Consider the following 24,604-nt stretch of genomic DNA (forward strand, 5'->3'; position numbering starts at 1 on the left):
TCATGATTTGACAGACAGCTGAGTATCATGCTAACTTGCTCTTGTATATATTAAGTGGGATTTTTAGTCATATTTGTCCTATATTCGTATTGGACTTATCAGGGGTTTCAGGAACTCACAACCCAGAAGTAGGAAACATTAGATTAGGTGACATAGAAATGATTTATTCAGGGAGGGAGGGTGGGGTGCATAGACAGGGAGTAGGGCTCATGATGAATAAAAAAGTTGGTAAGTCCTGTTTAGTTTGTGAAAATGTTAACAATGGTATGCTAATCACTCGTTTTATGACTAAAAAGTGCAGGGTATCAATCATAGTACTACATGCTCTTGAAGAACCGACTGACAGAGATAGTAGTGACTCAGGTGCATTTTAATTATAGCTACAAGAACAAATAGACAGGGTCCCAGGCAGAAAAATACTGTTTTAATTGGGAGATTTTAACGCCCAGGTCGGTAGAAATAGCTCTGCCATAACAGTGATGAGCCACGTTTAGTGAGGACATTGTTGGCCTTCAAGCAGCACTGAGTCAGGCGATGTCTTTTTTTTCTTTTTTCTTTTTTACCACTGTGCCCATGTTATATTTTGGCGATAATGTAGTCTGATTTTGGCATTACTTCTTACAGCCACTGCAAATCCTGAAAGCTCAATTTAGAAGCCCAATTTAGCGGTAATTTCTCAGATCCTTAGAGAAGCATTGAGAAATGCAAATGATTATATAGCTTAATGGAAACTTTATAAACAGGTTTCAATTAAATAAAAAATACTCAACTTTCATATTAAAGATAAATACAATCGTTTCCAAGCCCAAAGGCGTATTTTTACTTATGGTAATTTAGCAGTTTTTCAGCACAAAAATGACTTTTTTCAGATAAGAATTTGTACAAATTCTGTAATAAAATCTGTTTAGTGAGGACATTATTTAAACCGTAACAGATACGGTCAAACTAAGTCAGGCGGATTATTTTGTAAGTCTGGCGGGTCACGTTATATTTTGGGAAGAAAGTAGACTGATTTCAGCATTATCAATCAAATCTCCAGAAGTGACGCTGAGGATTTGCCAAACAGAAGAATGGTTGAAAAAAGCTGAGGGCTTCAGATACCCAATTAAGAAGTCACGCGTCATAAAATCTAAAAAACATCGAAGAGAAGTATATAGAAGTAGAGAAGGATCCGTCAAGACAAATCGAGAATAAAATATGAATACAAGCTTGGGAGAAATTGTATAAATGAATTTTGATTAAATATAATATATATGTAAAAAATATTTTTTTAAAGTTTAAAGTGTCTAAAAGTTTCCAAACGCTGAAATAATCTTTTCAGATTAATATTTCTGCAATTCCTACAATAAACTCTTATATAAAATCAATCTTCTCCCAAAGGATGGCGCATTCTTTTGCGCATTCTCTTGCATGTAAAATAACAAGAAGAATGATTGGTGGCTCCGTCTTGGTACGTCATGGAGCCTCCGTCGAGTTTTTTTGGCTTCGTCAAGGTAAAGTAAGCTATGGAGCTAACAGGAACGTTAGCTACTAGAAATTCACTGCATAAAAAACAAAAGAAATTGATTGCGAAGAATCTGTATGAACTATTGAAGTATTTCGGGACAATAATAAGAAAGCATATGAGCAAGTAGGTTGTACGAAAAATGTGGTTCAATCCCACTTTCTACGGCTATAATGAAAGAAAGGTTGAGATGGCTAGGCCAGGTTCTGCGGATGAAGGATGACAGATTGCCAAGGATTGTCCTTTTTGGCCATCCGTCTGGGGCTAAACGGAAAGCAGGTCGTCCTCGTCTGGGGTGGGAGGATGTCATAAATAAAGATTTAAAGGAAATGGGAACTTCCTGGGAGGGTGTAAAGAGGGAGGCCTTGAATAGATTGGATTGGAGGAGAAGCGTGCGTAGCTGTGTTGGCCTCAGGCGGCTTGGTGCTGTGGTGAGTTATTAGTAGTAGTGGTAGTAGCATATGAGCAAGGGAAAAATAAGCTCTAATTTTCTACCGCTCTATGTTTACGTTATGAGATAATACAGGTCAAGTCTTCAGTTCAGAATTTGCCATTGGTGGCACCAATCCAAACGCCTATTCAAAAGCCTCTCAGCATTTCTGAACACTATCAGTACAATCTCACTAGCCACCAACCCCTATCTACTTTCACTACTGAAAGCCGCACCTTTTTAGTAGCTTATTTGAATCCATGGACCTTTTTCAAAAGAGCAAATTGTAAACAAAATAGTCGTTCTATTTTTAGTATCAATCCTTATTTTTACGAAATACGTCGATTTGGCTCCTGAATAATTGACTTGAAGCTATTTAATCCTCACAGGTGATGAAGAAAGGGTCCCTTTTGAAGGACTCTTTCTACAGAGTCCTTCAATAGTTGACACGGATTGTGAATAGGCCAAGCATACTCAAGTTAGGGCCAAATATAAAACAATTAACAACTTTAAATTAACAAGGGGTAAACTAAACGTTTCTAGGTTGTGCTAATTACTGCAGCTGAAAACCTGCTAAGAGTAAAAGTATGTGATTAAAATTCGAAGTTGATATCCAACCAAATACCTAGAAGATTGAGATAGTTTAGATCTTTAGTTGGCAATTTTAGATCATTTCTAAATAAGAAATGGGTTTTCTGGTGAGGAACAGGGTTGCCAGCTCTTTCATTCCACGGACCGGATTTGCATTCTTTTTACCAATTATTTGCTCTTTGCACTCTTTTACGAAATGAAGATAGAAAAAGTATTAGTAAAATAAAATACTTCAGATTAGATTATTCAAGTGCAAGAGATAGAACAACTAGCCGGGATGATACCTTTCATCTCTGCCAGTGCTGTCTCCTAGTCCTCTTTCTGGTATTTCCAACCATTATCGAAGAAGTAGATCAAAATCTAAATAACAAGTGAAAACGTGGCAACTGAATATCAAATTTTATTGAAGGAAATCAAAAACTTTCGGGCAAAGTCCTTCTTCTTGGAAATGAAAATGTGAGTATGCAACATGTAGTAAAGCGATGGAGAAAAAGGGACATAAACAAACCTTTTCAAAGTCTACTCTCAAATTGATAAAATTCTGCAAAGACTTTAGGCTTATGTACCATTTTAAAGCACAAATAGCCCATCTCTGCTTGGGATAGACATTTTATTCTGAAATAAGAATTTTGTCTTACCAGCCAGCAAAGAATCAAGAGAATGTCTGGGCTTCAGTTACAAAAAGGACTGGATCCATTGAGTTCTTACACACTGAAGTTGATTTGTGGCACTGATAGCCATTTCTGTTAAATCCCAGACTTTCCAATGGTTTTAAGCGATGGAAATTGGTCACAGTTGCGCGAGCAAATTTTTTGACTTGCACTCTTTTTTAACAATTTGTACTCTTTTTGAGTCTTGATTTGCACTCTTTTTAGACGTCGGCAGTTGGCAACCCTAGTGAGGAATTGGAAACCCTGGCTTATCATTTTTAGTAGTTGGTTATTCGTCTGCCCATTTTCCGTAATTAAGGCACTAGGAACCCACTCTTAAAGATTCAAGATTCATTTATTTAAAACAGCTTTCATAGTATTGACAAAAACTTCAACTAAATTATACAGTCTTTTACAACACAGAAGGAAAGAAAAAAACTAAGCATGGTCAAAAAATATTACTAGGGCTTTTGAATAGGCAACTTGCACTCAATTATGGACAATAAGTGATTGCTCATTAGAACAATTTTTCCATGTATATTGCCAAATTTTCAAGTTTTGATAAATTGTCCCGTTTTGTACAATAGGCCAAAATAATGTTACCCACACTGGCGGTACCCAGCCACCCATCAGAAAAACTGGCCAGGCTTTTGAATAGGAAACTTATAATTGCCACTTATAGTCAATTAGGGACAAAAGTGGTGGCCCAATAGAACAGTTTTGCCATGTATATTGCCAAATTTTCAAGTTTTGATAATATGCCCCTTTTTTTGCACAAATGGGGTGATATAAAGTTATCCAATCTAATGGTAGCCATCCACTGTTCAGAAAAACTGGCATGGATTCTGAATAAACAACTAAAAATTTGTCTAGGCAATTCTGAATCAAATAGTCACTACTAGCTAAAAAAATAGACAGAAATAGGCCATTGAATAAAACGTATGTAGCCTCGGTTAAACATACGGTTACCTAGTTAACCTACGTTAACTTGGTCTTCGGCAACGTATTTAGCCTACTCTTTCTTGTATTTGAACTTAAATTTAGACTTATTTTTCCGTAGCGTATTAACTCAAAACCGATAAAATCCATGTAGGCATATTTTCATTTTTGGGTAATCTGCCTCCTTTTACCAAATACTTTTCACACGATTTTACTTTAGCTACATATCCATCAGAAATACTAGCCCGGCTCCCAAATAGTAAAAACAAAAATCATCAATCAATAAGAACTTTTTTACTATGACTAACGACCTTATGACTGATAAAGCGTACGTAGCCGAATTTGCCCTTTTTCGTAATTAGTTTCCCTATGCACTGACAGGGCGATATAACGATCATTTCAACTCTAGCCCCCCCCCCCCCCCATACCACAAACTATTACTAGGGCTATTAAAAAGAATTCTAACAACTTACAGCGGTAGCGAGCAAAGAAGGCAGTTCATCGTCTGATTGCACAATTTGCCCCAGTTCTGATGGCGCAACTCGCATATTCTGCTGAAGACATTCCAAATATGTCTGAGATGATTCAGGGGGTTTCCATTCTGGGTTAGTAAGGGCAAAATGAACCAATGACAACTCAGTTTTGCATTCTTCAGCCTTGAAAGATGTACTAATGTTATTTTGAAGTACCTTACATTCTCTATTATATATTATGTTATATATCTCCAAAAATTATTCTCTCTATATTCTCTCTATTATATTATATATTCTCTATTATATTTATATTCTATGTTCTATATTATTCTATTATATTCTATTTATTCTGTTATTCTATATTATATTATATATTCTATTATATATATTATATTTTATGCTCTCTATATTATATATTCTCCAAAAATTTCAAGACATATCGCAGCTAGATAGGAAATTTATGTAGCAGATATACAGTTACATATATCAAAGCTAAATTAGTAACAGTAAAATAGAACAACGACATATTGGTTTGGTATTCTTCAGTCTTACATAATTTCGGAGACCACACTGCCACTTTCCATGACGATTCTTTTAATAGACAGTGATAAATATCACAAAAAATACTAGATATTTCGGTCACATAAGCAGTGATTGTCATCAGTAGTATATTACAGAGTAATACAAAGTACTACTGATGACGGTCACTGCATATGTGACCAAAATATCTAGTATTTTTGTGATATTTATCACAGTCTGTTAAAAGAATTTTATCCCTAATTGAACTTTTAGTTATCTTCAGTCTTAAAAAAGGCATTAATGCTTTCAGAAAACAAAAGGGCTTTTTGGTGAAAATAATGACGTTAAACAGCAAGGCCACATAGGGCTTCCCTTATCATCAGGGTCAAACTGGAATGCCCCAAAATTACTTTCATTAAGAACTGACAACTCATTGTTTATGACTTGTTGTATCAACAGTTTTATTATTTCACTTTAGGCCAATGAAAATTTTAGTTTCACACTTTTGTAAGTGCCCCCCCCCCACTCTACTCAGCGATGTTATTTAGCTATATTTCAGAATAATCATTCAATATTTTAGAATTATCGTACTAGTTTAATTTGTTCATCATCACCAAATCCACTTGTGTCTTATACCACTTACATCACTATATAGGTGTAAAAGAAACTTTTAACAAAGATAGAAAGCAAATTATAGTTGCATTATTCCATTTACATTACTAAGATTTTGATTCAAGTGAATAAACAATGGGTTTTGACAGCATAGTCCATGTTTCTAAAATCCCTTACAGAGCCCCTTCCCCCGTAAGCCTTTAAGTAAATTACAGACATTTACCTAATCATACTGGAAAAGGAACAAAGATATCGACATTATGTTTGTAACTCATTTCTTCCCCGGTATTTTCTACCATCGTGAATGCACACAACAAAAAAAATCAAGAAAATGCACTAGCGTGGCCTTAATAAAGAGTCATGTGGCTGCCATGTATAGTAATACATTTTTCATTATTTATTTTTACGTTACAATTCTTACAAAACGATAATTTTAGCTATTTATTTTTTCCACGATCATTTCGTACGAAAGGCATAGTCGCAAAAACTTGGAAGAGGGCTCCTTCGATTGAATATTACAAATTGTAGCGCCTCTTTCGAGGGCTTAAAAATATTGAAACACAACCAGCCCCTCCTGTGTTCTTTACTGTCCCTAGGACCCACCGTAGCCCCCCCCCCACGGTATCAAATGAGATAGCTATTATTTTAATAAAAGTCAAAAATTCTAATAAGTAATCCTCGGGGGGTTGACATACCGTTAGTAAATAAAGGAAAGATGGTTGTATATTATATGAACTATCGATTTTTCAGAGATAGGTCTTAGAAGAAAGGGCGAACGATTTTAGTCTAGTTTGTTCGATCAGGGTTGCAACTCTAAGAGATTGTTCAATTGGGCGAGACTTCCCAGAGTTTCCAAATGAAAAGACACGCATACTTAGGAGTGGGATTAGGTTGTAAGATACGATTTAAAGGAAGTTAGAACTTCTTAGGAGAGTGTAAAAAGGGAGGCTTTGAATAGATTAGGACGAAGGAGGAACATGCACAGTTGTGTTGACCTCAGGCTGATTCGTGCAGTGAGTTGTTATTAGTAGCAGCAGTAGCAGTATCTGCAATATTTCGAGAGCACACTAGAAGTCGAGCAAAATCTTCAAAGGAGGAGAGGGAGGAGGAGTCAGAATCTCCAATTCAGACTTTAGGGGCAAAGAAAGCGTTGACTATGTTGGATAGGAATGTTTTTTTTTTGAACGATCAAAACATAGGTTTTTGCACTATAAGCCCACGTGGATTTGTGATCTATTCACTGTAAGACAGCAACGTAAATTAAAAGGCACAATATAGGCCTCAAACACAGGATCAACAACAGGATCAGAACATAGGTTTTGGCGCAATAGCCCACGTGGATTTGTGATCTATTCACTGTAAGACAACAACGTAAATTAAAAGGCACAACATAGGCCTCAAACATAGGATCAACAACAGGATCAAAACATAGGTTTTTGCACTAAAAGCCCGTGTGGATTTGTAATCTATTCACTGTAAGGCAGCAACGTAAATTAAAAGGCACAACATAGGCTTCAAACATAGCATCAACAACAGGATCAAAACATAGGTTTTTGCACTAAAAGCCCATGTGGATTTGTAATCTATTCACTGTAAGGCAGCAACGTAAATTAAAAGGCACAACATAGGCTTCAAACATAGGATCAACAACAAGATCAAAATATAGGTTTTTGCACTAAAAGCCCATGTGGATTTGTAATCTATTCACTGTAAGGCAGCAAAGTAAATTAAAAGGCACAACATAGGCTTCAAACATAGGATCAACAACAGGATCAAAACATAGGTTTTTGCGCTAAAAGCCCATGTGGATTTGTAATCTATTCACTGTAAGGCAGCAACGTAAATTAAAAGGCACAACATAGGCTTCAAACATAGGATCAACAACAGGATCAAAACATAGGTTTTTGCAGCCCATGTGGATTTGTAATCTATTCACTGTAAGGCAGCAACGTAAATTAAAAGGCACAACATAGGCTTCAAACATAGGATCAACAACAGGATCAAAACTTAGGTTTTTGCACTAAAAGCCCATATGGATTTGTAATCTATTCACTGTAAGGCAGCAACGTAAATTAAAAGGCACAACATAGGCTTCAAACATAGGATCAACAACAGGATCAAAACATAGGTTTTTGCACTAAAAGCCCATGTGGATTTTTAATCTATTCACTGTAAGGCAGCAACGTAAATTAAAAGGCACAACATAAGCTTCAAACACAGGATCAACAACAGGATCAAAACATAGGTTTTTGCACTAAAGGCCCATGTGGATTTGTAATCTATTCACTGTAAGGCAGCAACGTAAATTAAAAGGCACATCATAGGCTTCAAACATAGGATCAATAACAGGATCAAAACATAGGTTTTTGCACTACAAGCCCATGTGGATTTGTGATCTATTCACTGTAAAGAAACAACGCAAATTAAAAGGCACAACATAGACTTCAACATAGGATCAACAACAGGATCAAAACATAGGTTTTTGCACTATAAGCCCACGTGGATTTGTGACCTATTCACTGTAAGGCAGCAACGTAAATTAAAGGGCACAACAGAGGCTTCAAACATAGGATCAACAGCAGGATCAAAACATAGGTTTTTGCACTATAAGCCCACGTGGATTTTTGACCTATTCACTGTAAGGCAGCAACGTAAATTAAAAGGCACAACATAGGCTTCAAACATAGGATCAACAACAGGATCAAAACATAGGTTTTTGCACTAAAGGCCCATGTGGATTTGTAATCTATTCACTGTAAGGCAGCAACGTAAATTAAAAGGCACAACATAGGCTTCAAACATAGGATCAACAACAGGATCAAAACATAGGTTTTTGCACTAAAAGCCTATGTGGATTTGTAATCTATTCACTGTAAGGCAGCAACGTAAATTAAAAGGCACAACATAGGCTTCAAACATAGGATCAATAACAGGATCAAAACATAGGTTTTTGCACTACAAGCCCATGTGGATTTTTGATCTATTCACTGTAAAGCAACAACGCAAATTAAAAGGCACAACATAAGCTTCAAACATAGGATCAATAACAGGATCAAAATATAGGTTTTTGCACTATAAGCCCACGTGGATTTGTGACCTATTCACTGTAAGGCAGCAACGTAAATTAAAAGGCACAACATAGGCTTCAAACATAGGATCAACAACAGGATCAAAACATAGGTTTTGCACTAAAAGCCAGGATTTGTAATCTATTCACTGTAAGGCAGCAACGTAAATTAAAAGGCACAACATAGGCTTCAAACATAGGATCAACAACAGGATCAAAACATAGGTTTTTGCACTACAACCCCATGTGGATTTGTGATCTATTCACTGTAAAGCAACAACGCAAATTAAAAGGCACAACATAGGCTTCAAACATAGGATCAACAACAGGATCAAAACATAGGTTTTTGCACTATAAGCCCACGTGGATTTGTGATCTATTCACTGTAAGACAGCAACGTAAATTAAAAGGCACTATGTGTCTCCAGGTTTTCAAGATAGCGTATCTGCGGTATCTCTGAAAAGGCTTGAGCGATTAAGTTGAATGTTTCAGATGCAAGGTCAAAATTTGACGTTGAAAGAGGAACAGGTAAGAGGTTGCCAAAATATCCTAGATGCTATATCTCGAGAACGATGTAGGTGCATCAAGTTGAAACATTTAGTGGGTACAAAAAAACCACGTAGACTGGATCAAAAGGAGGTATCTCTGATCCAGCGAACGAAGACAAATCCAATTGGTGACACAAAACTATCTAAAGAACATTGTTTTCTTTTCTATAGTAGGCTTGAAACATAGAGGACATATAGACGAGGGATATTCAATGAACACTAAAATATTAAAATATATCGAAATAAATTCCTCGAACTCAATGTTTTTCTTTATGTTTCAATGTTTTTGATGATAAAAGATAAACTGTTCAAAATATGTCTTGTTTTCAGTGACACGCAAACAACACTACGGAGTTTAGAGCGTTTAAAGGGGCAGTAGCCCCATCAATATCTTTGGTAATCTCTGTCCGTTTTTGGTCTGATGTGATTACTGATTTTAGTTTCTGTTCATTTTTTGTTTCACTTACTCATTAATAGTAAAATCTGTTTGTCTAATTTCCTTATTTTATGTTTGTCTTTCCTTCAGTTTGTCTTAGGTTTTAATATGGCTCTTTACTTTTTTCTGAAAAACATAACTGGAAAACATTTTTTAAAATCAATGCAAGAATATATATACAAGGTCAACTTACAGGACTAGCAACTGGCTCCGATGTCATCTTTGCCACTTTCTCAAGCTTTTCTTGACCAACATGAGTTGCAGTTTTGGCTGTTATGCTTTGGCATAAGGGATCTCCATGCCGACGAACATCAAGCTGAGCAAAAGAGCAAACATCCCCAACGCCCACTACATCTACTGTGTTGTTTCTAAGAAAGTCAACAACTTTCAACGAGGCCTTTGGAAAGTGATATAACAATACGAAAGGAGTAATAATGGGAGAAAGCAACTCCTCAGCTAGAAAAGCCTAAAAAAAGCTGATATATAACATATTTAAGGGTGGATACAAAAAAAGTAGCCAGACAATCATATTTGTACAAGACTTTCCATTTAACACTTATTTCTGGAAAGCCAAGACTACGATCTTGGACTTATATCCCTATTCACGACAAGGGGATTCCTATCCAAGAATGGTAAGAGATAGAGAGAGGAAAAATGAAATAAATCTAGAAGTTAAATTATAAAAATTTAAATATTTGTGGTCAGACACACAGACATTGCTTTTTTTGTGAGAAGCTGGTTAAATTAGATTAGAAACAAAGGGAAAACACGGTTTTCAAACATTTTCCTATAGACTCATCTCACTCTGTATTTATACCCCTACTGCTATCTATGTTTTACTTACAAATAAACGTTCAAGTGGGGATACATTTATTTATTTAGATAGTGAAAACAGGTACAAAAGTCTAGATATTTCAATCACATATACAGCGGTCGTCATCAGTAGAAATACTCCATGTATTTCTACTGAGGACGACTGCTCTATAAGTGATCGAAATATTTAGACATTTGTACCTGTTTTCACTATCTAAAAAAATAAACTTATCCCCGTTTGAACGTTTATTTGTTCGTCACAGAGAGGCAGTGTGTTCTGGGAAAAGGATACGTAGCTTAAGGTATTACGTCAAAATTATGTTTTACTTAAAAAAGGCCTATACATTTAAAAATAGCACTTTGAAATATAAAGAGAATATGTGCGGTTTTTCTCGCAAAAGAGTTAGGAGAATAGGCCGTTTTCGTCTATTCACTGAGAGGCAGTGTGGTCTGGGAAAAGGATACCTTGTTAAGATATTACGTCAAAATTATGTTTTACTTACAAAAAAATGCCTATACGTTCAAAAATAGCACTGAAATATAAAGAGAATATGTGCTGTTACCGTTTTCGTTTCCCGTTTCTATTTATTTACTTTTGTTCTTCAGTACTTTCCCCAGTTTCCTTGGATTGAGTCTATTTTAGGCTTATATGAGAAGATGTAAATATTATTTTCACCTCTTAGTTAACAAGTTTCCCCAGACATTCCTAGAAGGTGAAGCAAGCTATGTTTTAAATTTTGTAAATAAATGTCTCTTTCTCTCCCGCTCTTAAATTCCATCTCAATTTTTGGAAATCTTAGCTCCTCATACAGTCCTTCTAGGACTTTCGAAATAGTGTGAAATTTTGATTCATTTTTCGTTCCGGAAAGGCCAAGTGAACTTCTCCAATTTAACTAGGATAATCGCTCCTTGTTTGGACCTTGAAGTTCTGTTAAAATCCGATAGCTTCTTCTGGAGAAAGATATGATGACACGAATTTAGGGATTTCCTTCTTCCAAATTCATAGTATTGTGAACAAACTCCCAAAGGTACAACTAAGAGATTTATCCCTTTCTTCCCAAACAGTTTGACTAAGATCTGACAACGTTTTCGGATGGATGTCGCGATGGCAGTAACGCCTATTAATTCACGCCTAAACAAGTAACGCCGAACATTCGAAAGTAAATCGAAAGTAACGAAACATCGAAACATCGAAAGTAACGCCTAACATGCGCCTATTAGTTTAAAAACTAAAAACTTATCATTCCCTAAAAATATGAAAAATAGATAACAGTTTTAGGTTTAGTGTGTTGTTATTGTTATTTCATGTTTTAGGAGAACATGGAGCGTGAAGACGCGAAAAAGAAGGAAGATGAGCTATTGAAAGCTTTGGAGAATCTGGAAAAGAAAAAGGCTGACAAAGCTAAAATGAAAGCGGTACGTGAAGTTTTCTGGTGATCATAATTTAAGGGTGCTTAGGTTTGCCTGGCTATAAATCATGCTTTGCTAATACTATTTAATATTTAGTTTATCTCATGTAACAGAATTTGGCGCAATTACGCTTCTCGAGAGGTTGTCGTTGGTTAATGAGACTTTCAAGAATTTATTTGCGCCCAAAGTTCTGCGAATGTCCTATATAAGTACCTATCTTTGCCTTTTCTCCCTCCAGGACAGTGATTTTATCTCGAACTGGGAAATTTATCAATTCTAGGAAATGGACTTCTCCAATTTCCTTTATTTAATTATAAAACTCCTGGCTAAAAGGTGTTTCTGCCACTAAACAAGCTCTTCCGCAAAAAACATCGACGCGCGTACTGACCTGACAAGGACAATTATTAATATCTGGATAATTCCATTTAGTGCATTTACACATTGCGGAAATCAGTCCGGAGCAAGTAATCCTTATGGAGATTCCGTCCGTTTTCGTGTTTGAAAAACTCTAGCTTTCCGCAACGACTTATTTAAATCAGGACGGATTCTTGCCAAGATTTTTAGACGAATGAAACCATGACTATGGATCATCAAAAACTGCATGATCTCATAACATTGTTTCAAGGCAGGGGCGCAGCTACCGTATTTTATTTGGGGGGGGGGCAAAAGGTGATGCTATTGAAGTAGGTACAATTCAAGCGGTAGTGAAGAAAAGTAGCTATTTAACAAACACGCTACTTGATGAATTTAAAAATATTACATGATACATTATAAACAATAAACACACATTAAACAATCACAAATATAAGTGCTAGTACTCCTCTTTTACTGAAATTGTAAGCAATGAGCGGCTGCAGACGACAGTAGTATAGCGTAAACAGGCTTTCGGTTGGGCGAAGGTAAATGTCGTATACAATCGGCTTTTTTCACCCAGATTCAGGAAGCTCAATTTCATAATTGAACCAAGCTCTATTCTAATAGCCCCGGGTATCACACTATTCATTTGCTCGTACTTTTGAACGGATTTTGACTCTGTAAGATTTAATTTGTTGTACAAACGCGATTTATTGAAATATTCTTTATGATTTTTTATTGCATTGATTTGTTTGTGGGTTCACCGATTTATATTAATAAAGAGCATTGATATGAGTGGGCCAAAACCGTAACAAAATCATAGGCACCGCAATAGCACAGTCTAAGTAAAGATACAGGATATGTTAAAGTATTACCACATATTGTGTAACATTATGATGTGCCATATTCCCCACATTTAAATAGCGACCGTATTTTAAATTTGAAGGCATTCAAAAAATGAAGTTGGAATTATTAGCTTTTTTAATAGTTTAATATTTTAGGAATTATTAATTGCGGCAGAAACAATAAATTAATTAAAAAATGACAGGGATGCCAATCGGAAGAGAGAATTGACTCCTAAAATTTGAAAATTGCTTTCTCCTTTGAATATTTGTCTAAAAAGAAACGAATTCTATAAAAATTACACAACGGTTTTTCTGGTGTAAAACAAGGTAGGCTATGGGGTGTACATTTCAGGAGGGGTTACACTGAATATCGTTTTTATGTCTATAATTCCCTTCACAAGCAAAGTACGGTCTCCTAGTACTGCAAGATAAAACTGATAACAATAAAAAAAGAGAATGGATTCGTACCGCTTATATATACACACAAAATTTCTCTAGATTGCAAGAAAAATATACATATTTTGTTTAAGTTTACTTTATTCTATTCTCAGCAGACTTTCGTACAGCATGCTGATGCAGAGATAAATATCCCGCAAGTAACGCTGGGGTTGTATAGAATTCGACTAATTTCAGTCATAACTTTCAGCACATGTCAGTTTTTTTGGAGCTGGTTGAAAGAAATATTTAGAAAAGCGAAAATTGCCAAAAGTCAGCATGGCATAGTACATAGAGGTGATTCAGTATTTATGCGTAAGTATGTGAATCCAAAACGCAGGCAATGGGACATATCATATTTATTCAGCATTTTAACGACAAATAAGAGAATCAGAGTTTGAATGAAATATTGGAAATAAAAGCAAAACAATTAAATGATTATTGGAGCGGATCCCCTCTTCAAATTCCATGACCAAACTACAACCGATTTGGCCCCTCTAGTTATAGTGCGAATATCATTATAAAAAAGTACTAAGTTTTATTTCCTTTTTCAATGTTTTTATTTTACTTAAGAAAATTATATTCACTGAATATCTATCTTCTTATTTTTCTATGATTACATTTCTGTCCTATTTGCATATGTAGTGGGTGCGTTTATTTCCACTTTTGAAAGTTTTAAAACAAGAGAATCTAATCTTGAACTGATAGATTTTAGGAAATAAAATGACCTTAAATATCAGGGAAAAATTGACCTGAAAAAATGTGGCGAAAAAGGAAGCATAGAACATTTTTTTATCTTTGCCATTAGCTAGGCTCACATTTTTACTTGATGATAAGGTTTGAAAGGCAGTATATTTGGAAAAATTTAAATGTGGAAAGCATTATGAAGAATAATGGACGGTTATTTTTCTCGCTTTCCTTATATTAAAAATGAGCAAGGATTAATTAAGAAAAAATAAAATAAAAATAAAAATTTTGAAATAAAAATAAAATAAAGAGCAAATTTGACGCTTGAAGCAAGCAACAGTTTTAAGGCGACTTAATAAATTATAGTTTTTTTCAAATTATGGGGGGGGGGCAACTGCTCCTCCTGCCTCCCCTCGGCGATGCCACTAGTTCAAGGCTACCCCAGCTTGTATGATACTGCTCACCCAGGCTGTAATAAAACCAAGAAAAATGGTGTCATTTTTCTCTCTATTGCTCAACAGCTTTCAGAGGAAGGTCACGCTGAAACATTTATTTGAAAACTTTGCCTTAAAACGCAGCGTTTTCTGGGCCATCGTTCAATGATACGGACAGATTTCCGCAATATGTAAATGAACCATCAGTTACATCAATTCTCACGGGAAACCAGTCCTGGTTGAACATCGCTGAAGTAAGGATGCTGGGACTATTTTCAAAAAAATTTTGCCAAAAATTTAAAGACATTCTTTTAAAGTCAAGAAAGTTCATAAGACTTGCAAGGTCAGAAGAAGAAGAAGAAAATACATTTAAACCATGAGAAAAATAGGATATAGGATTTTTTACTTACTTAAGAATAGTTATTTGAAATAAAGGCTTCTGAGGCATCAAAAAGACTCAAGAATAATTTTTGACGCCAAAGCCTCATTTCCCAATACTTTCTGAGAGTTCGAAAGGAGGACACACAAGATCTTAGAAAAAGAACTTGAAATATATAGACAAAAGAGAGAGATGGACAGATAAAAAAAGAGGGGGAGAAATTTTGTGCTACCTCACCAAACAGCCATATCGCTACAATGCTGACAGGTGGTACGTAATTTTATTATTACATTTAATATACCCAGCCTGTTGACACCCCGACAAGTTCGGGCAATTTTTCATTCATTATTTTTATCAATGAATAAAAACACTTGATGTTACTTAGTAGATTAAAAAAAGTGAAGAGATAAAAAAGAGAAAAGCAACTTGCCACTTTAAGCTGAAAAAGTTGAGCAAAGCCAGCCCTCACTTTGGCAGTATGAGCCTGTTCCACCCACCAGCCAGGAAGATAGTGAATATGCACCAGAACATTGGCCAAAAGATCATCATGAAAATAGACAACGTTCTCCTCAGGTATGAAGGCACTGGAAAAAAAGAAGATAGCAAATGAACCATTATTACACGATGAAATTATAACCCCTATGGTTCAGATAGAAAACTTACCCTAAGGGATAGCCAGCACCTATGATAACAACCAATTTCCCGAACCAAATAAACTCCTTTAAAAGGCAATTAAAATGGCTAAAGACAGAAACTAATAATGTCAATAAGCAAATATTACTTCTGTGTATCCTAGGGTACGCCTTTTTATACCCTCAGTATATCCCATGTACAAAAAAAAACAGAAAAAGGAAGAAAGAACAAAAAAAGAGTGTAAAAATAAAAGAAGTGAATTTGAAATCAATTATTAAATAAAAGATTTAAATAGAACAGAAATTTTAAATTACCCTTCTTTGCTGTAACATTAAATATTCAGCTAAATTTTATTGGTTCTTTCCAAGGACTATTTAAGAAACATATAGTTTTTATTAAAACATCAATGACACAATATACTTCAGACTTTTACAGTTAGGGAAAGAGGGCAGTAGCCAAACTCTTGTTTGTAGTGGTTTTCGCTGGTTTTAAGTTCGATTTGAATTTTCAATTTAGGTTTTGCGCGATTTATTTATTCAGTCATATTCACTTCTGTTGTATGTTTGTTTGCTATGACTGTTTAATCAATTTCAATTAGTTTTGGGGTTCATTTATTCTTTAACATTAATTTCTGGTCGGTTTGAGTTTGAATTCTTATAGGAATTTTTTCTGCTAGTCTTAAGTTATTATCGTTTTTATTATTTTTTGAAAAGCTTCTTTGTTGGAAAGTTTCTTTAATTAATATAGAAAAAGGAGACCAAAAGAAGAAATACAAAATAAAGACAAAGGTAAAATGAAAAGCAAACAATAATTAAAAGAACTTTGTACCATCGAAACCAATTACAATTAAATTAAACAGGAGAGTAATTTTTAATCTCGGAATGATAACGCATATGGAATAAAACAGCTAGCCTATCTTTTCTGAAATTCGACAATTTCAACAGCCAGAAAAGACTTCTCAACCATTAAACAGCCAGAAAAGCACATATTTTAAGTTGGAAAAAAAGTAAAACAAATAAACATGGATCGATGATGTTTTTTTTCTGAAAAACAATGCGAAACTCCACATTTTGAACATTGGAACTTAAAACCCCTAGGATAGGGTTCTCTGATATGATGTATCTAATAAAGGGATTTTCAATAAGATAGCTTGCTTTTTTGGGGGTGTTTGTCCTTTTCTCAAAAATCAGGGAAATTTTCTCAGATTTTTTTTTTTTTGGATAGGTAACAATAAACTGTTATATATAAACAATAAACTGTTTAATAATAATATTTAGAATCATTTAGAATTATATATATTTGGAATCAGCACAAAAAGCCAATACTGTCGGTTTAACAATTGTCAGAAGAATTCCATTTTTCCGGTTTTTTTAAGCGTTTCTATTTTGTTGCTTTTTTGGAAAGGAAGAGGGGTTAAGCTTCGGCCGAACCTTGAAACAAGCTTTATTTATTCTACAGACAAGACGAGGAAGTCGAATCACCAACAGTCGTCATCAGGAAGTCATCAGCTGCCGTCGACATCGATTATTTTTAAAACTGCTTATTATGAACAAATGAACGACTACCGGTTACCATTATTTTGCTCTCTGAACTCTCCACTACAATGAGAACATATAAAAGTCGTTATGTTTATAATAAAAAAAACTAGACACATATTGACATCACTGCTCATGTTACAAAATTTTGCTCCCCCCTCCTTCGACTATCAAGGTCCCATATTACCTCTTTCAAAAAAGTGTAGCAAGTCCTAAAAACAATAATGATTGAAAACTTATTGTCATATCAGTATGAGTACCTGAATTATGGATTCCTGGTTGTGATATTTCTTAAATCAGCTGCAAGTATTGTAGGTTCTACCGAAAGCATATGCGGGGTGTCAGAGAGTTGTTCTGTAATATTGGCCCAAACAGAACATCCAGAAAAGAAACCGAGCTTTGACTCGGTAGAAGGCCGCAACTAGGTTATAAAATAAATGCCTTGTTCTTTTTTTCAGTCTTTTTTCAGTTTTTTCAGTTAATGGTAATAATATTGGCCCAAACAGAACATCCAGAAAAGAAACCGAGCTTTGACTCGGTAGAAGGCCGCAACTAGGTTATAAAATAAATGCCTTGTTCTTTTTTTCAGTCTTTTTTCCAATATGTTTTCTTTTCGGGAGCAGAATAGAATTAAGTTTGAATGATAATCAGGAATGGTAATAAAGCTTAGTTAAAAATATAACCTACACGATTCCTAGAATGATTTATTTGTGTACTAAGAACTGAATAACTAATTTTGAACAGGCCGTTATTAATGAGTCCGGCATTAAGAGGAGAGCAAACTTTTATCAATTGTGAAAGTCGCAAGAGTGGAATAAAAGTTAGCTTAGTTCCCACTCCCCCCATCGACCCTTGACTGTTTCATTTACTGCAATTTAATAAATTAAAATAAGCTCGCTTTGAATATTAATTTTCAGTGATTTGAATGGTTAAAACTCGTCAGTTAGAAAGTCAAAAACGTCAATACAGGCAAAATATTTAGAAAAGATAAAATTTGAATAGTTCCAATCTATTTATTTTAGGGTCTAAAATAGTGCCTGTAAGAACAATAAAAATCGCCACATAACCATTCTAGACATTAAAACTCTCAATGAAAATAAACCGAATAAGCACAGTTTACCATATTATATGCAAAAACTGAAAACTGAATGTTACATAACCATTCAAGACATTAAAACTCTCAATGAAAATAAACCGAATAAGCACAGTTTACCATAAAATATACAAAAACTGAATTTTCTAGTTATTCTAGTTTGTCAAAATCTTTTGTTTTGTTTGTTTTTCAACAGTAGGATACCCAAAGTAAGTGAGGGTAGAATCATCAACTCAAATAGCTGGTAAAAGATGCAATAGAGCGCGTCTAAAACTGCATTTTTGTCTAGGCAACTAACCCTCTATTCTCAACATAGGTAATTATTTTCACCAGTTTCCAAATCAAGTAAATTTTTCCTAAATTTGACACAAATTTTGATTTTACAGTGTTGTGGAAGTCCTAGCAGTTTAAAAACAATCATTTTTCCCCTATGGGTAGACGTCTCTTCAAAAGATGAGCCATTTTTGTTAATGTAAATAATGATTAGCAGTTAAAGTTTTCCTCCTAAGCCGAGATAAATATCACAACAATGTAACTCTTACCTTATATTGCTAAAATATCATTAATTATTGTAACTATTAAAATGCTTTGAAATCAGACTTTGTTTAGTTGTATAATTTTTAGTCTTTTATAATTGTTACCTTATAACTTTTACCTTAATATTGCTCTTACCTTATATTGCTAAAATAGCGTTATTTATTGTAACTAATAACTCTTACCTTATATTGCTAAAATAACTTTATTTATTGTAATTATTAAAATGCTTTGAAATCAGACTTTGTTTAGTTGCTTCAAATAGGTGGCCCAATTAAATTTTTTCGCTCTTACTTTCAAAATATCTCTTTCGAAGAAATTCAGCCTGTCTTTAAAAAAAGCGGGTAATTTGGACAGAATGGATGGGAAAATGAAAAAATGCGATTCTATCCTAAAAATAAAGAAAATTCGGCTCAGTTTATGAGGTCTATAAAAGAAATAAGAATTTATCCGTTGTACTACTTGTTTTGGAGTAGGAATGACAATTTAAAAAAAAATACCAATTTCTTTTTTTTAATTGCTCACTTTTCTTTCCATCGATTAGATATTAACATTAAAGCTATAATACAAGTGACGTCAAAAAAAAGAACATTCGCAAAGGCCTGTGCAGTGACACTTCCAGTATTTTAATAAATTAATTGACAAAAAAAAAATAATTGAAAAATTGAAAGAAAAGTAAACTGCCATACCAAACAGTTCGTGAAAGCGAACTGTAAGTAAGGAGCGACCCGGCTCAATAGTAACCGAAACTCTAAAAAACAGAATTTTGACACCATTAGATATATCAAAAGAATTAGAGTTTTATGCTGATTTCAAATATAAAAGTTTCATTCAGTTTAGTCGGTACTTATCGGTTATATAATAGACACTATAAAATTTCGACACAAGAAACTTGTCAAGTAACTTTTTTATACTGTCGATCATTTGGACGGCAAAGATCAGATGGGATATCACCATCATTTACAATCATACTTAGTAGAGTACAAGTGGCGGGCGGCAGTAAAGGGAGAAGCAAGACCTCTTTTTAACACGATGTACCCAGAACACATTTCTGCGTTCTGGGTACATAATTCTAAGTTGTAATTTTACAATTTTCCTAATAAAGTATTATATTTCCATCATATTTTATTTTATTTCATTAGCCTTATCAAAAGTTTGGGTAATATATTTGCACATTAGGGAGGTGGGGGTAAAGCATAGCATATATTAAATACAGGATGGTTAGTTTACGCATTTAATATATGCTAAGCATTAACCCCCCCCCCCCTACATAATGTGCAAATATATAACCCAAAATTGTTTCAAAACGATTATATATTCATCATATTTTGTTTCATTTCATTAGCACTAATCGAACTTCACTTCCCGAGTGTCTATTATATAACTGATAAGTACCGTTTAATCTTACCCATCAAAGGTTTCGAGCCCGAGAAAATTTGCCTTATTTTTGAAAAACGGGAAAGCACCCCCTGAAAACATAGAATCCTACCATCAGATTCAGCGTATCAGAGAACTCTACTGTCGCGGTTTCAAGCACCTCTCTGAAAAAATGTGGAATTTTGTATTTTCTGCCAGAGGAAAGATCACGGATGCATGTTTATTTGTTGTTTTCCCAGGACTGATCGTATCGACCCAGTGGTCCTAGAATACCATGAGAGGGTTCATTCGAACGGACATTAAAAGTTCTATTCCCCTTTGTGACGGAAAAATTGGAGGACAACTAGGCCCCCTGACAAAATCGTCCGATCAAAATTTTGAGATAGCCATTTTGTTCAGCATAGTTGAAAGGCCAAATAATTATGCCGTTGGGGATATCATGACCCTCCCACAGCCCAGGGGAAAGAACTTTAAGCTACAAAATCTGTCCACTGTTTACGTATAGTATTTGCTATTGGGAAGTATGCATCCATTTCTCGGGGGAGAGGGAAGAGGGTATTATCTGCTGGTGGAATTTCCCACGGGGATAATTTGTTATTGGGAAGTATGCTTGTATTTCTCGGGGGAGAGGGTATTATCTGCTGGTGGAATTTCCCACGGGGATAATTTTCCATGGGGAAAGAAGTTTTCAGGGATGTGAATTTTTCAGGTGAAATTTTACACTCGGCGATTTTGCCTGAATTCCTCTAAGAACTTCTTCTTATGTCTTGCTTTCTCATTGCCTACTCAATTTTACGGGTGGAGGTGTTAAGGGTAATTATCCGGGGTAAATTTTCACCAGGATTTTTTATTTTCTGGAATTGTTTAGAAAACGATCAGAAATTAAATACAAAAAGAAGTTTTTTTAATTGTAAGTAAGGAGCAACATTAAAACTTGAAACGAAAAGAAATTATTACGTATACGAAGGGGGTTACTCCTCCAAAATACCCTGCTCTTTGCGCTAAAATTTGAAATTTGTCCAAATTCTTTAAGGACGACTCCTGAAATACTATGTTCATTTAATTAGAACAATAAGAATCTTTTTTTAAATTATTAAAAAACAAAGATCGAGATATTTTGGAGGAGTAAGCCCCCTCATAAATGTAAAAATTTCTGTTCGTTTTAAGTTTTGTTGCTGCTCCTTACTGTCAATCGAAAAACTTTTTTTTTTATTGAACTGTAAGAGCAGCAGGAAAAGTTTAATTCAAACTCAAACTTAAACTCAAACTCAATTAATTCAAACTCAAAACGAACTGAAATGGAAATACATTATCATGTCAAACATAAAGATAACAGATACTGATGAGTAGATAAATTGTAAAGCGACTGAAAATAAAACTGAATATTCAAGCCAAACTGTTACTACAAACAGAAGTTTGGCTACTACCCTCTTCTCCCTCCCTTTCCTGTAAAAGTTCTGAACACTATTGGATCATGCGAGTTTGATTAAAAATTATATGCATTTTTAACATCGTGCTTTAGTTTTTCTAAATATCGATGACAAAAAAATCACCATGACGAAATCAAGACAACTAAAAAGAAAATCGACAAAAATAAACTGAATATACAACGATAATGGTTCCTGGAAATATAAGACATTTCAAAATTATATTTTATTGTAATCTGTTTTTACTTTTCAATGTTGTAAATAGAGAAAAAATACTTATAATATATTTTGTTTTCAGTAAAGCACAAATGAGGCAATAGGTTTACCCTTAGCATAGAATACATTCTAAACATTTATTCTTTTTTAATCTTAATTATTAAAATTTTCAGTAATGAATATCAGGTATAAAATAAAGTTCGTTTTCAGTAAAATGCACACTATATTTTAGTCTTTAGAAGGCACAGGGGGCGTTAGCCCAAGTCCGTTTCGCGGTAGTTTCTGGTCTTATAGTTCTGAAAACGAATTTTCGGTGCAGCAAGGTCAATTGAGGCGAAGACACTCAACGCATAAATCTCCTTCCGGAAGTTTGGGCCTTCCCTTCTAGATCTTTAAAAATACCTACTGTATGATTTTTTTAATGCCTTTTTTGTTGATTTTTTTTAAACAACAAGAAATCTGACAAATTAATCCCCGTAGGTTTGGAAAAATATAACCCGCCCACCACCTTAAATTTTTAAGAGAACTAAAAAAAACTTAATTAATCTGGACAGGACTAAAAGCAAGTTTAACCGGACCAAAAGCTTTTTTTCATTGTTGAATGTGTACAGTCTTGCAAGGTTGAAATACAAATAAAAAACAAATAATAATCTTACAACCTACGAATACTCTTTAGATATTTGTTTATAGACTCTGAAACTCAATCTACTAAGGATAGGATTTTAAAATAAGATTTCTTAACAAAGTGCGTTTAACAAGTTTTATTAACACCCATGAAATTTCTAATATTTTTAGTTATTATATTTTGAATATCTTAAATATTTTTATTTTAATTCGGGTGTAATTTGAATAATTAATTATTTTTATATTACTATACAGTTTGGTTTTTAATACCATAACTTGTTTTATTATATATAAGAATTCAAACTATGGTTGTCAAATTAAAGAGACTGCTAGTACATTATGCACAAATAATACGTGCAACGTCCTTCACACTGTTTATTAATTATATTTGTTACACTAATCCCCGATGAGTTCGTTTTCACTAAAGTACAAACTATATTCTAGTCTTTAAAAGGCACAGGGGGCGTTAGCCCAAGTCCTTTTCGCGGTAGTTTCTGTTTTTTTTTTTAGTTTGACTTGGTTATTTATTGTGATCTCTATTCGTTTTGGGTTTCATTTATTTATAGATGGTGATTTATGGTAATCTTACGCTGAAAAAAAATATTTGAATTTATTTCTCTTCATCTTTCGTTAAATATAGCTCTTTACGTTTCTTTGAAAAGCTTCTATTAAGGAAAAAGGTTGTTTAAAAAAAAAAATTAAGATACAAAAAAGGAGACATCAGTGTTACTCATGCTCAAGAGTGACTTTCCTTGTTGCTCAAAGTGAGGGGTGGCGAGGCTGTATTTTTCCTAAATAAGATTTTCTAATTTCTAAATAAGAAATAAGATAATAAATCCATAAGAAATATAAAATAAGAAATAGAAAATAAGATTTTATAAACTAAATATAATATAAACGAAATATATAATATAACGATATAAAATATAACGATAGGCTAATATAACAATATAACGATATAAATAAATAATATAACGATTTTATAAACGAAATATAATATAATTTTATAAACTCATAATTTTATCTTTAATTTTCTACACTATTATGTAGTTTATAAATAATTTACTTTGCCATACCGAAATTTTCTTTGTTCTATCAAAGGTAGAATTAATTTCAGAGAGCACTTACTGACATATGTAACTTCATCTTGCAATTCATTAATTTGGCATTCATGATATTCTAAAATCCTTTTCTCAATTACCTATAATTCGACCTTTACCACAATCTTCCTCTCTATCAAGACAACTTGCAAGCTAAAGAATTTATTAACTTAGTTTATAATTAATTTATTCTAAATATAACCTATAGCTTTATATAGTGTAATAAATTTATTACTTCAATTTTAACTTAATAAATAGTATCATATAGTTTACAATTTAGTAATAATTTACTAAGCGACACTCAAACTTTCTTTTTCTCTATCGGAGGTAGAGACATGTTAAGAGAGGAGTTGAATTTCCAACTATAAGACGGGTTTTACGTCCACCCAACGAAAATCTTTCCGCCTGATGTCATGAATATTTAAAAAAAGGGTGGAGCCAAACAAATACCTGCAAATAGCAACGATGCCTCCAAGACCCGACATCAAAGTAATGACGTGCTCAACTGTGATGACATCTTCATCCCATAAAGTCAGGCAAATTAATACAAAAAGTAAAGATCCACATATAAACTGTAAGTGCCTGTAATGAAAAGAGAAAATTATAACTACAAAAAAGGTAATAAAAAATTTATGGCAGAAAAAATTATCAGCCAGTGAGTGGAGGGAATTAATCTATTAGAATTTTGACTTAATCATTTTCAACAAACTTGAAAGCCAAATTCAAATGGTACTCGCACAACTGGTGAAAATTAACTGAACCTGGCACCAATGCAGAACAATAAAGTAAAAAAGAATTCTCCTTTATTCCCAAAAATGAATTCTCCTTTATTCCCCAAAATGAACCCTCCCTCCCAATTGTTTGTCCGACTCGTAAAAAACGTAACAAAAATGAATATGAGCAAATTTTTGATGCATTTTTGAAGTTTTTTGTACACCC

The 24,604-nt window shown here is 34.0% G+C and overlaps 1 protein-coding gene across 1 annotated transcript in view; it reads right to left on the reverse strand.

Moving 5' to 3' along the window:
* Positions 1–24,604, reverse strand: part of LOC136039236 (autophagy-related protein 9A-like) — a 60,911-nt gene that overhangs the window by 5,572 nt on the left and 30,735 nt on the right. Inside the window, exons 8-11 of the mRNA XM_065722788.1 lie at positions 24,116–24,247; positions 15,557–15,710; positions 9,963–10,235; positions 4,588–4,770 (exon numbers count right to left, since the gene is read on the reverse strand). Coding sequence (XP_065578860.1) covers positions 4,588–4,770; positions 9,963–10,235; positions 15,557–15,710; positions 24,116–24,247 — 742 coding nt within the window. The remainder of the gene's footprint in view (positions 1–4,587; positions 4,771–9,962; positions 10,236–15,556; positions 15,711–24,115; positions 24,248–24,604) is intronic.

Source organism: Artemia franciscana, chromosome 19 (assembly GCF_032884065.1).
Source record: "Artemia franciscana chromosome 19, ASM3288406v1, whole genome shotgun sequence".
Taxonomy (NCBI): domain Eukaryota; kingdom Metazoa; phylum Arthropoda; class Branchiopoda; order Anostraca; family Artemiidae; genus Artemia; species Artemia franciscana.